The following is a 13,166-nucleotide window of genomic DNA, read 5'->3' on the forward strand; positions in this document are numbered from 1 at the left end:
TGGAAAGTATTCATATAGTTCCAATACTTAATGTTGCTTTCTCCTTCAAGTTCCAACTAATCGTAATTTAGATGGAAACTGGCAATTTCTTTATTCGTGAATGTATCAAGCATGAACTCATACTTGTGCTCAAGTGAGAGAGATTCTGAAGAACCAGTTGTCTTGGCTCATTTAAGACTGTATCGCTTATAACATTATACTAATTACAACTATAATTGTTTCCTTTGATGACTGGCACGCAAATTAATATTGACAAGACAACCTGAATAAAGCTTTACAATACAACATGAAACCTAACACACTGCCCCACGGTTTTTCATTAAATGACACTGCTGTGACCCAGGTAGTCTTCCTCACCAAACAGGAAGGGTCGAGGAAAACTCTCGCTGCCAGCTATTAAAATAGTGTTTCATCATTTAAATCTGCATGAGATTTGAGGGGTGAAAAGCATTCATACCTGTAATAGTCTAAGTAAGTGTATAACAGATACTGCAAATTATGTTCTAAACAGTGAAGGACAAAACGAGCATGGAAGTCCAAACCGCCTGCAGCACTGTATTTCGGAACAGGGTGAGGATTTTGCAGTACTCCCCCAAGGTGAGACACTCTTTGGAGCAGAAGTTCAAAATCTTCCAACTCAGAACAGACAAAAATTCCATTTCTATCAGAAAAGAGAAAAAGCATAGGCACTGATTAGACAGTTATCTTTTTAACAAGTTCTGAAGGGTGTTTTCAGTTCAAAATGATAAAGCAGACCTTTCCTTCTAGGGGATTTCTTCACGACTGAGCCAAACACAACATGCCAAAAGATGTCTGATAGTGCTCAAACAATATCGTAGTTACTACAGTTCTCTGCAGAGAACGAGGCGTGAGGAGGGAAATGCTATGTGTTTAGAATTTTCTCCCTTGCATTAAAAAGGGCATCAGAAATATCACTATGAAAGATCGAAGGGCTGACAGAAGATTTCTATTGCTCTCATGTTTCTTACTGTTTTCAGATAACAGAAAGTGCAAGTACAAGACTAAAATTAAATTTATTAATGGATTTGTGCTGCTTCAAAAAAGGGCTCTAAATACAATATAAAGATTAATATGTATCAAAGATTTTATTAACATGTACATGTATAACTATCTGATTTTAGCTTCATGTAAGCTAGAAAGTAGCATAATGCATTAAGGGCACATACCTAGCCAGCTTGTTTAATATATCATTTCTCATATAGCTACTACATAACATGTTCCGGTCAATAATGTCTGGAGTGAGAGGGGGCCAGTTAGCTTGTCCATACAAAGTCTGGTTGGGCTCACATTCTTCAATCCATGAACAAATATTAAGCCAATCATGCCGGGCTGTCAAGTGCATCCAAAGAACCTCAGGATTACACGTCTTGAGTTCTGTGTTTCAAAAAGGCAAACTGATGAAACCAGCACAAACAAACACTGCTTTGGGAAATAGCGACATTTCTTTCTACACGTACATATTTTGAATGAATGGTTGCAACATGATGCTGAGATTAAGCATACTGCTACAGCTTGTTAAGAGTTTTATGTTGGAAAAGCTAAATGTAATACTACAGTGTAATAAGTGTTACAGAATGTAGCAGATCACGACACCTACACCAAGTGGCCATGCACTAGACAAGTGTCTTTCAGCTAGCTCCAAATTTTTCTCTACAGGAAAAACACAGATCCCGGTCAGAACACCAGGATGAAAACACATAGTTTACCCATTTTCACTGACAAAACGTAAGGGACATAGTTCAGTTATATCAGTGCCACTCCTACACAACTGCAACATACTACGTCAAAGACAGACTTTTAATTCACAATTTCTTGTAAGCCCTTAGCAATGGAATACTTGCCTTGGCGTGGTTTTCTGGGGAGAAGCATCATTTCCTGAGTAAGCTCATCCCACCACCTAGCCCAGTTAAACATCACTCTGACTCTCCTATTGTGAACCCGACGTCTATCACAACCCAGCAGTGAGTCTAGAACAGCTGTATTGCTGGAAGAGTCTTGTTCCTTTCTCCAGGTCTTGAAGCTGCAATGAAGGATTGCATTAGGAGGTTTTCTAGTACTCTTTTAAAAAAATAGTCCACAATTTAACAAATAGAAGATGATGAAAGGGTCAACAAATTTTGCTAGTCCATTTTGAAGAGAGTTCTGGAAGTGGTAGAGGGACTTACTTCAGCTAAAAGCTTGAGAGTGCATAGGAGAGCAATGAGCAAAGAATTACCTCATTTTTCCAAAACTGACATAGCAAATAATAAGTATTGTAACATTTTTACAATTAGTTAACTGTAAAATGATTTTTCTAGGTTACTTAAGTTTGCTATATTATGAATATCATAGATCAAAACCAGAGCAAACATTCCACCTGAATATATTTCATCTGATTAATAAATGTAGTAAGACCATTTGTTATTAAAAGTACTTCATTTATGGTGATGATGACATGAACAGAAGACCTCTGTTACACCGACAATAGTACATCATGACAGTCTGGAAAGAACACGACAGCAATTGTTACATTAATGAGAACAGTAATCAGTTCCCACACTGTCTCTTATTTCTGCAATCAAAGACCAGTGTGAAGTTAATGAAATTACAGGAGACTGTTAGCGCAGTAAATCATATGGAATGTAGAAGCTAGCATAGTTTAAATCCTATTAACGTTATGAATTAATAATTAAAACTGATAACCCACATTACCTGGAAAGAGATTGAATCTCTTTATTTTCTTGGAAGGATTCCGAGTAAAAGCTTTCAACCTGATGCACAAAGTCTATCATTTTCTTCTCTTTTTCAGAAAAATAATTTTCTTCTTGTAAAACTTTCACCTTTAATTCAAATTAAAGTATTACCTCCAATTACATTTTTTTTATCTACTCATAATATATTAAAGTTGTAAATGATCCTGCAAGTGTAAAGAGTTAACCAACTGTAGGAAAAAACGGTGGAAACATTGAGGTCAATACACTTAAATTACAAGAGGGCCAGGAGTTCACACTGTGTGCAAGCAGATGAGAACTAGACCAGAGCCAGCACTAAGAGATGACATTTTAACCCGTTTTTACTTTAACTGCAAATACAAAAGAACATTGGCATGTCAATGACATGTTTCAGCAACTGCATTGCAAGGATGCAGGGACAAAGCCTGCTTGGTCCCATTCTGAGGGTCTGTGCAATACAATGCTTTCTCTCAGCGTAAATACACATCAGACTTCAGACCTAAGAGGATCAGCTAGACAAAAAAAGCCTTTTCTACACTTACCAACAAATCTCGTACATGTTTATCAACTGTGTAGAAACATATCTTATGCAATTCCTCCTTCACATCAAAGCCCTAACAAAAAAGAAGATACTCATTGTATGCAAACAGTACAAATGCAGCTGTACATTGATAGAACAAATGCACCTGCTTTCTTCCCAAAGCACACAACCTTTTACAAGCGTGCTCGTCATATTCACTTCACCAGCTACTACAGATGTCATAATAACCCAGGGATCTGTGTGATGTCTCCATATAAAATCTGCACCCTTTAATAACCAACTTGCCAGAATCATCATTACACTCTGCTGATCATGACATCAGCCAATACACATTCATAACGAGGCTCCCTCAGCATTCTGAATCAAAGCAGCTCTTTAAAACAAGTTCATTTTCACCGTAATACATGTATGTGGTAGAATCGACACATCTGTCAGACACCTAAATGCTCCCCATACTCCTACCATTCATTTATTGCGTTAGTCATAAAGAAGTGCTAAGAACTATCAGCATGTTTACTGAACACCTCTCACCATATTTCGTAGAAGTTCTGAGGCCTCTCTGGTATTGTCCTTCAGAAGACGGTCATAGACCAGATTCAAACCTGTTTGGATAAACTCTTGAAGACTTTGAGCAGGATGCTGATGCATTCGGAAGAAAGCCTGGGCCTCTGGCATTTTGTTGCTTAAGATGGCCTCAGCAATGACTTCCTAGAAGGGGGGAAAAAATGAAACAAACTGATCTCAGTAATCTTCAGTGTTACTATCTTTATAATCCTTATATTGATTTCTTCCCCCAATAAAGACATTTGCATATTAATAATTTCCTTAAATATATTTCATAGGAATAGAACAAAATGGATTACTCATTTTTACCTCTGGTGTCAGTTTTTCCCACATGTGGCTTTCTTCTAATGAAGGTAGGTCTTCATCAAGATCACTATCTGCGTGTACCGTGTTTATTTGTGGTCGAGGATATCTTCTCAGAAATTTTCTAAGTTTAATAATGTAATCAGTTAAAATATCTGCACTCTTCTGCAGGAATTCATCAGGTTCTGTCAAGAGAATACAAGGTATCAGTTAAACACAAATTAACAATACAGCATCTTCAGTGTTGAATTTCAATGTTGAATGAATTCTCCTAATAAACAGAACATCAGCTCTGTATTGCACTTTGACGTGTACAGGTACTGATACTGACCACCACTGCCAGCAAACTGTCAGGATGTAGTCACAATCCTACCAGTGCTCCACAGAGGTTCCCCTGTCCTCACTGATGTGCTTTGCCCTTCATGGACAAGTAAATGAGAACTGAAATTTTTTATTAATCCAACCAAACATTAGTCAGGTAAGTTGCATTTAAAATGCAGGGACCTTTAAACATAATATTCATGTAGTAAGAAACAAAGACTACTAAAAATCATGTGGAATAAAATGATTAAGAATAACAGTTAATGGTCTGCACCTTTTACCATCAGAACATGTATGGCCTGTTGGTCCACAGACTAAAAACCACCACCGAGAGCAATTCAGACCCACGCGGCAGGACAGCACACTGAATGTTGGGACACGTCACCCCACTCTCCACAGTTTTCTCTAGCAAAACAAAATTGTCCTCTGGAATTCTGTCATTTTAATACTTCATTAGTATTCCAGCTCTTACTCTATTCTTGTACCTTTTAGGCTGTAGTTCAAAGGGCAATATTCCGGGACCTTTGCCAGCGTACACAGTCACGCACTCCCACACCCAGTCTGCAGCCCCCATCAGACACCGCTTTTTGCTTCTGTGCCACCCCTCGCGTTATACTGGGATGGTGACTGTGTCACCACACAGTAGATCGGACTGGGAAGTGCTCCAGATGAAAAATAATCTGGCAGGTTATTTTTTCAGCTGTATCAGTTTCTTAAACTAGTCTATTCCATTTCACAACCACACAAATATTTGTGCCGGAATATTTCAAGTGGCAGCACTGAGAAAAGAACAAGCAGCTGAGGGCTCAACTCAAGCCACTTTACTGCACAACCACCAAGTGTCCGGCAATAGCCTGCAAGTCCCATTCTGCCATTCCTATGCATCCCAGAATGATCCTGTCGACAGGATCCCGTCTGATCTGACAGCCTGACCATAGCTGTCTGAGCTAACACAGATACTGTATTCAGATTAATTTCTCATGTTTCCCCTTAAATAACATCTTTCATTCAGTTAACTCTAGCACTTTTTTTGTTAATTATAGGCTTTTAATTAAAAGAATTAGTTGTTACTTACCTAAACAACGACACATTACATTACTACCTACAATTCAAAATGAGTAATCTTACCCTCTGTGTGTACAAAAATCTCTTCAAGTTGCTTGCTAAGAAAAGTCAACGTCAGGTTTAGCAGTTGCTCAGAAAAGTGTTTACTGTGAGGCTCCATATCATTTTCTTTGATTGCTGAGCAAAGCAAGTTTAAAGCTGGCCTCAGCTCTTCCAAATCTGCAATATTTACAGTAAAAGTTAAACTGTCTGCATTCTACCAAACGACTGATCACATAAATTTAAAGTTTACATTAAAAGTTATAAAGTATGCTACAAAAATCTTCTAAAATGTGTCAAGCAATATACATAACATGCTTTGCCTTCACATCAAAATGCTTAAAATAGGTATGCCAATATCAGAACACAACAAAAAACCCCACACATCATGCACCATTTCTCTCTTACTTTCCAGAAGTAGAGAAGATGCAATATAGCATCATCCAAACATACAAGACCACAGGCAATTCAATCTGTTTTTACAAGCACAAAGCCGACAACAGAAAGGCAATTAAATTTAAACCTCCACATAGCTGAAAGTATTTTACTTACTTTTCAGGTAAGACTGGGATGCACTATCAGTAGACTCCTCAGGCCCAGAGCAGGGTGCAGACAGATTGAAAAGACTTTCTTTGCTTTTTAAAAATAAGTCTACTGTGTCTAGCTGACGATTTTCCAAGCCTGCCTAGACAGACATGCAGTAGAACAATTATGCATGTATTCTAAAAATAGATATTGTATGCTTACTGCGAATATTTTTACTTCATACTCAGTAACAAAGTACACATGCAGAAAAAAAAGTACAAAGTACACGTGCAGAAAAAAAGAAGAAATTTAATCTATGTCTGTAACACCTGTAGCCTGAAAAAACAAGGTGACCTGTTCAGTACCTGCCATGCTCCTTTAACAGGCTTTGCAGAAACCCTGCCCTGTATCTTCAGATGTTAATTCAGCAATTTATTAGAGTTTGATTTGGGATATAACATAAGTACTGTGAGAATCAGGATTTTGAATAAGCTTACAGCAACTGAAAATTGCTGTGACCCTCCCTCCCATCAATTCACTTTCCACCACACCCTTCAAATAAAACCAAAAGAACCCTACTAAATGTCTTCATCGAAGCTCCCTCCTTCCAAACACAACAGAAAACACAGACTGAGTGTACCGAATGGACAGACTGTTACAGAGTCCCACACTTCCGGAACAGTTTTTTTTTTTTAAACAAGGATCTCTGCCATCTAAAAGTAGAACTAGAGCACTGGAAAACTGCAGAGACACAAGGAGATTTGTTTTGTGATCTGGTACATTAAAAATATTTTATCACCTATTGTTAAGGGATACCAAGCAACATTTGGTAGCTTTAGTGTCTCCTCTTGGCTTTACAAGAGTGGGATGATAAAAACAAAAATCTAGTTCCAAGGATTTATTTTGATATTTGACATTTTGCAAGAGGACAAAAACTGCTGTGGGAATTGGCAAGAATGCTTTTGGGTCCAATTAAGAGGGAGCCTTGAGCACTGCTTAGTTTAAAATTTATTTATTTGTTTTTTAAAATGTGTGTTGACTTTGTTGCTGTATTTCTTCTTTTGGGTTACTCACCTGGGTTATCTGGATTTCCTATTGGTTATTTAATACCTAAACCACTACTTTTTGCCCCTAGGTTACTGAGCCACATTCTTACTTGTGTCTAAGAACACCATTAACATTGCTAAACTGCAGTAATCACTTTAAAGAAGTATTTTTGCTATCTGTAAGACATGAAACAGATTTCTTTACCTCTAGCGCGTGTATCGGAATTGAACATCGTTCCCATCCATTGAGATGACAAACAGAATCTACAACTCCAGCGCTGCCATAGATCATCAATCTATTCAAAAACTCTTCTTGAGTTAAACCAAACAGAACCAAGGAGAGACCGTGCTCTAAACAAAAGAATAAAACCATAATTAAAAATATATAAGGAAGTTGCGACACAGCAACATTTCCATCCGCTGTCTCTCATCCAAAATAACGACGTAAAGCTGCACTGGCTCCGTTTGAATTTCACCTCAGCAAGAATGCATTAGAAACGAGCCAACAGCAGCCACGCAGACAGGAAAGAACACTACCAAAAAAAAGTTTTTTCAGAAAGCTACATCAGAACAATTATATAAACCCCCCCTCACCTGTCAAAAGTAGACACAATGGCACCTCTTCACTGCAATCCACATAAACACTGTTTTTGCCGAAGTGGTAATATGTCACATCTTGCGACTCAAAATCCCAGAGAGCAAGAGTCAATCCTTTGTCATTTGTTAGTACCACAAACAGGGCTTTAACACCAGTCACCAGTTTACACTCCAGTTTCACCACTTCCTGTGGTGCTTCTAAGGGGATTTGTTTCCATTGCTGTCCTGCATTGCTGAGGTTTGTACCATCGCTTTGTGACGGTTTGGAAGGGACCCACGTAACAGCCCGTGGAACAAAAGCCACCATCTTCTCAGAATTTTCATAGATTTCAGGATCATGATTTTCAAGATGAGTGAAAAACTGATACCAAGGTAAATTCAAGTCATTCACCAAATCTGGAGAACCTGGTCGTCTTCTCCTTACTCTATCACACAGCGAGGATAAGTGTGCCTTCCAGGACCTGGGGTGAAGAAAGAAGTTACCTGTAATACCAGGTATTACTCCAAGAACAATGCAGATAAATAAATTTTTTAGGTTTCCTCAATTAAATAATATGCATTTTAAGCTTACAGATTCCACCCAGCATCTTGCATTTTAACCTTAACATGGCCTGTTTATTTCTATTTAATACTGTTTGTAGCCAAGTTGAATGATCACAGCTGCACTAGCTGACAATGTCCATGAAGCTGAGTATTTTTAGTAGGAAATCTTCTTTTCCTTACAGAAAATGCCCCCATCAATTTAAAAAAAGGTAGAATGAAATGAATTCCAGAATTATTTATTACATTTACATCAAGTTATAATTAGCATATTTTATTAGTATTAACACCTTAGTATTAATACCTCTAATACTAAGGGTCACAACACAATTAAAATGTTTTACATGAACACAAAATATTTTGAAATCTAAATGCACTCATCTGCACGAAACACACAACAAACTGTACAGTACTTGAACACAAAAATCTGTCAGTACTGCTTCAAACTAAAGGTAACACCCTAAACAGTAATTACTATTTGGAAGCTGTTCAACGACATGTAAAGTTGTCTCAGCCCATTTCCTAACATCATCCTAATAATCAAAAGATTTAAAGCAGAATGAGCTGATTTTACCTGCCACAACTACAATTTAAAAAATCCAAACAGCAGTTTATTAATCAATGATCTAAAGGAGACAAAACCCAGCCTGTTTTAGAAAGTGTTTGCATTATGTACCTGTCTGTGCGGAAAGGCAGTGACAAAAGCTCCATGCTATAGTCAGAACTAGCAAGGTCATCCTCATCAAGTCCTTCAGGAGGCTTCACCAGAAGATTTTCAGAATCTCGCTTACAGAGCAAATGCCCAGGGAACTGTCTGTAAAGAAATAAATATTAAATTTCACCTCCCTCAGATGATTTAAGACTTTTTTCCTCCATGTTTAACTCCTCCAGGAGCCATCAGGGAAGCAGCTTTCTCCCAGATTAACAGCATTCACAAAAACGTATCCAGGTAAGTCACCAAAACCCAACGCTATTTCCTTTGTGGTGGACAACACCTCTAATTACAACCCAGTCCTAATTTATCAAGCAAAATCAATAAGATTGTATCAGAATAGTTTAACAATCCTATACCCTACAGTATTTCTAAAAGGTGCTACCACCACTGGCACTAATTGGCAGCACGTATTCCTAGGAAAAAAAAAAAAAAAAAAGTTCAATACAAACTTTTTCTATTTGTTAACGTGACAGAGCATCAACTGGAGCAAATAATAATGAATGATCTTTAAACAAATATGAAATTTCCACTCTACCACAGAGCCAGAACTCCAAATAAAAAGCTGACAGCATCTAAAGTATTATAGGACCAAGATTAGGCACTTTTTAATGTTAGTTGTACTCCAAAGGAAGATTGGTTTTTTTTAATTCTGCTGCAAACATACCTGAAGTACATGTTCAGATCCACAGCGATGGCATAGTTGGAAGAACTGATGATCACAGCAACACTGAGGTCATGCGACACCTTCACCGCCCTGAGTGGCGATGTGATAGCTGGACTCCTGTCCCCGTCCTGCACCTCTCCCTGGCAGAGCGCCATGCTGACGTTTGCCAGATTTGCACCATCAAAAGTGTCAAATATGTCTTTAAACAGCATCAAAGAAAACACCAGGCCTCAGACTGTCCAAACACCAAGAAATTACACACAAGGGAAAGATGGTGACTTCCTGTTAATTTTGTGGTCCAAGACAATCTCTGCACAACAAAACATTTAGAATTATTTTACAAGAGCATTCTAAGCTCGGCTAGGATCAAGGGTGAGCTGTGCTAGGTGCTGTACCAACACGCAGCTTGTGCCATCTCAGAAGAGGTAATGTATACTTAGAAGCAAACTGGGACAAATATATATTGGCAGTTATATAATTAAGAGGAAAAAGTAACCTGACTTAATTGCATTTTTTTACATATGTGTCAGAAAAAATTGACAAAGAGTAGGCTAAAGTTGAGCCCCTTGCGGAACAGTCTGCCAGGTCTGAGCTCCTGTTCATCACACCACAGAAGACAGCTATCTGGTTTCCAAGCTGTGATTCCCTGCACAGCTGTAGATAATTTCTAAAGGATCTAATTAAGAAAGACTAGTGACAGTAGACTTAAGCCTGATATACACGGACCCATATATCAAAACCACTGAAAACCATTACTTCTGTGTGAAACAGATTTCCAGTGGCATGTTGAGAATCTGCATTTGATACACAACTATGGCATTTTTTTCTACATTAATTAGCATTTTGCTACACAACCCCTTTATTGAAAGCATCTCCAGAACAGACACTTGATGTCTTTCAAGACATTTCTGGTTAACCCTGACAGAAAACGACTTTGTTCTTCCAGATCATTTACACTGAGAGCTTGCCTCTACTGCAAAGGATACAAATCCAGCCAGAACTATCTAACAGAAACAGGATCCCCCTGCAGAAGTGTGTATCCATTATTCTTTCCAAAACTTGCGGAGGCAAATCAAGGGTAAAGCAGTCACAGGTCTCTAAGGGCGAATCATTTCCAGGAAAGGTAAGATGCACAACAACAAACTTATTGAGCAGAAGTATGCATTTGTTGTTTCCAAAGGACAGTATCCTCAAAGAGAAAATTGAAGACAGACCTGTAAATTTAAAGATATTTTAGGATTATAGCAATCCGGTACTTTTGATGTGTAAAGATATCTCAAGAAAATTACAGCTCAAATTCATTGCCTCTGCTACCATCTTAATAAAAGTTGGGATTGGGGGAGAGGGGGGGGGCTTGTTTTGTTTTAAATCTCACTTCCTATGTCAGGAGCACCGATTTCAGAACAGTTGCCTAAAACAGTGCAGGCTTTTTAAGTGGACAATACTATGAAGAACACAAAAAAATCATCACAAAATAGTATTTCAGTCAGCACTGAAAATAAAAGCTACAATCTTTTGAAATAAAAATACTTTAGCAATGGAGACTGTTTAAGAACATGTAGAACATCAAAGGTCTGGGTGCTGCACAGACTGTGCATTCTACGTACGCTACATTTGCTAATTATAGAACATAAGGTTAAACACATAATTAGTCCTTGCAGGATTAGTGAGGAGCCCTACCATGTTGTCTTCCCATCAGCTCCAATATTAAAGGGATAGTCTGAGATAGCAGGGTTGCATGAATAGGTTTTATTAAAGTTTATTTTTAACTTTGTATCATCCAAACACCTTACCCTACAACAGTTTAATTCCCTCTCACAATATCATGTTCGAACACAGAAATGTCACTATTATTTTTCAAGTTCATTAACAGTGCTATTGATCACTTTAAATCAGTGTAAAAGTATTTGATGCTTCCCTAGTGTTCAATCCCACTGCCTCGATTTGTTTCACCGGGTGAAGCAGAATTAGACCCATAATAATTTAAAATATGGAATACACATTGAAATTTACTCACTAATGTTTTTAGCTTCAACAAGCTGTTTAAGTGTATCTTCCTTACAACTGTGCAGGGAAATCGGGTTGTATTTTCCATCTTCTATAGTCAATTCATAGACAAACAGTTCATGACTTTTACTAAGAGCCAGTATTTTTGTCTTGTCTGCTTGCAGATCACCATCTTCTGTGTTCTCCCACACAAAGCTGAAGATACACAATCAGTATGTTTATTGACCTTATTCTCTTTCCACATTTCACACACTGAACAATTCTGGAAGTGTACCAATGACAGACAGTATAATTTAATCTTTTGCAGTAAAGATTCTGATGCTGCCCTGTCCCTCCCCAATTCTAGAACATATTTCATCCCTAACAAGAGACTGCAACGCAAGACAGCACTTAAGGAATCCCTACTTCTCTTCCTCTCAATACAGGGGTTTTCTAGCCTTGTGTTTCTTCCCTTTAGTCATCCATGACACGTGCCATGTCAGCGATCCTCTGCGTCAGGGCTTCTTTTTGGAAGAGGAACATCTGCACTGTGAGCTAGGGAGAAGCAGAGTATATTGCCCATTTCTGTATGTTTTGCCTTCCTGTTGCTCAGGCTGAGAAACTCTTCAGGTGTCTGTCCCCACACATGCTCTGGCATGGAGGGGGAGTAGGCAGAGGAGACAGCTAGAAGGCCACTTGGGAGGGTGCAGAGTGAAACATGAGACCAGAGCACCATAACAGCACTGGTTCTGCTTGACACTGCAGAGTGCTGGTTTTGACTCAGTATTAAAAGCTACTAAAGGAGATGAAAAACGTCTTGTGATTGCTGAACGTCATGCACAAGAGCTCACCCCTGACCAGCAGACAAGGAAGTCAAGCAGTCAGAGCACTACAAAATTTTAAGACAGCAACTCGATAAAACTAGGCAAGTTTTCTGGTTTTCTTGTTTGTTTCTTGATCTGCTGTAATGAATGCACCCACAACTACACGAATAAGCAGATAAAAGTCAACGTTCCCTCCGGCAATGGGATTTAAAGTGGAGAGGATCCCATTTCAAGGCAGGGTTTGAAAGTCTCCCTCAGTCTCCTGCAGCTTTCAGGGCCTGCCCTCGCCTGTGCACGACTGCTGCCTTTCGGGGAGCCCCTTCAGCCCCTGGGGCCCGCCCGGCGCCTCTCACCAAAGCAGAACGACGCCGGGGGTCCCCTCCCAGCCTCCCCTTCCTCTGCTCGCCCCCCGCCACTTACTCAGCCCAGGCTCCCGGGAGGACGCTGCCCCGGGCCCGGCCGCCTCCGCCCGGCACCAGGGACTCCAGGTAGATCCCACCAGGGGCCAGGAGGCTGCCCAGAGCGTCCTGGCCCCTGCTCAGCCGGACCCAGGCTGCGTCCCGCAGGGAGCCCTGCGCCTCCCCCGAGAGGGCCGCCAGCAGTACGCGCAGCTCCCGCTTCGTCCCCGCCATCCTCCTCAGAGAGGGCCGCCACCCCCGGCCTAGCAGCCGCCCGCGCCCCGGCCCGCCGCCATCTTGGGCGGG

The 13,166-nt window shown here is 39.7% G+C and overlaps 1 protein-coding gene across 7 annotated transcripts in view; it reads right to left on the bottom strand.

Moving 5' to 3' along the window:
- The window catches only part of SPG11 (SPG11 vesicle trafficking associated, spatacsin), a 42,059-nt gene extending 28,898 nt beyond the window's left edge, over positions 1 to 13,161 (bottom strand). For all 7 annotated transcript variants that reach the window (XR_012630468.1, XR_012630469.1, XR_012630470.1 and 4 more), the window contains exons 1-16: positions 12,883 to 13,161; positions 11,670 to 11,854; positions 10,639 to 10,866; positions 9,653 to 9,851; positions 8,950 to 9,087; positions 7,731 to 8,194; positions 7,342 to 7,487; positions 6,118 to 6,250; positions 5,590 to 5,745; positions 4,147 to 4,325; positions 3,805 to 3,981; positions 3,275 to 3,346; positions 2,713 to 2,840; positions 1,863 to 2,041; positions 1,188 to 1,395; positions 458 to 661 (exon numbers count right to left, since the gene is read on the bottom strand). Coding sequence is in view for 4 of the 7 variants with exons in the window: in XM_074880834.1 (XP_074736935.1) it covers positions 458 to 661; positions 1,188 to 1,395; positions 1,863 to 2,041; positions 2,713 to 2,840; positions 3,275 to 3,346; positions 3,805 to 3,981; positions 4,147 to 4,325; positions 5,590 to 5,745; positions 6,118 to 6,250; positions 7,342 to 7,487; positions 7,731 to 8,194; positions 8,950 to 9,087; positions 9,653 to 9,851; positions 10,639 to 10,866; positions 11,670 to 11,854; positions 12,883 to 13,094 (3,008 nt within the window). In the remaining 3 variants the exon portion in view is untranslated. The remainder of the gene's footprint in view (positions 1 to 457; positions 662 to 1,187; positions 1,396 to 1,862; positions 2,042 to 2,712; positions 2,841 to 3,274; positions 3,347 to 3,804; positions 3,982 to 4,146; positions 4,326 to 5,589; positions 5,746 to 6,117; positions 6,251 to 7,341; positions 7,488 to 7,730; positions 8,195 to 8,949; positions 9,088 to 9,652; positions 9,852 to 10,638; positions 10,867 to 11,669; positions 11,855 to 12,882) is intronic.
- Positions 13,162 to 13,166: the final 5 nt, after the last annotated feature.

The sequence above is a fragment of the Strix uralensis genome, chromosome 11 (genome assembly GCF_047716275.1).
Source record: "Strix uralensis isolate ZFMK-TIS-50842 chromosome 11, bStrUra1, whole genome shotgun sequence".
Taxonomy (NCBI): domain Eukaryota; kingdom Metazoa; phylum Chordata; class Aves; order Strigiformes; family Strigidae; genus Strix; species Strix uralensis.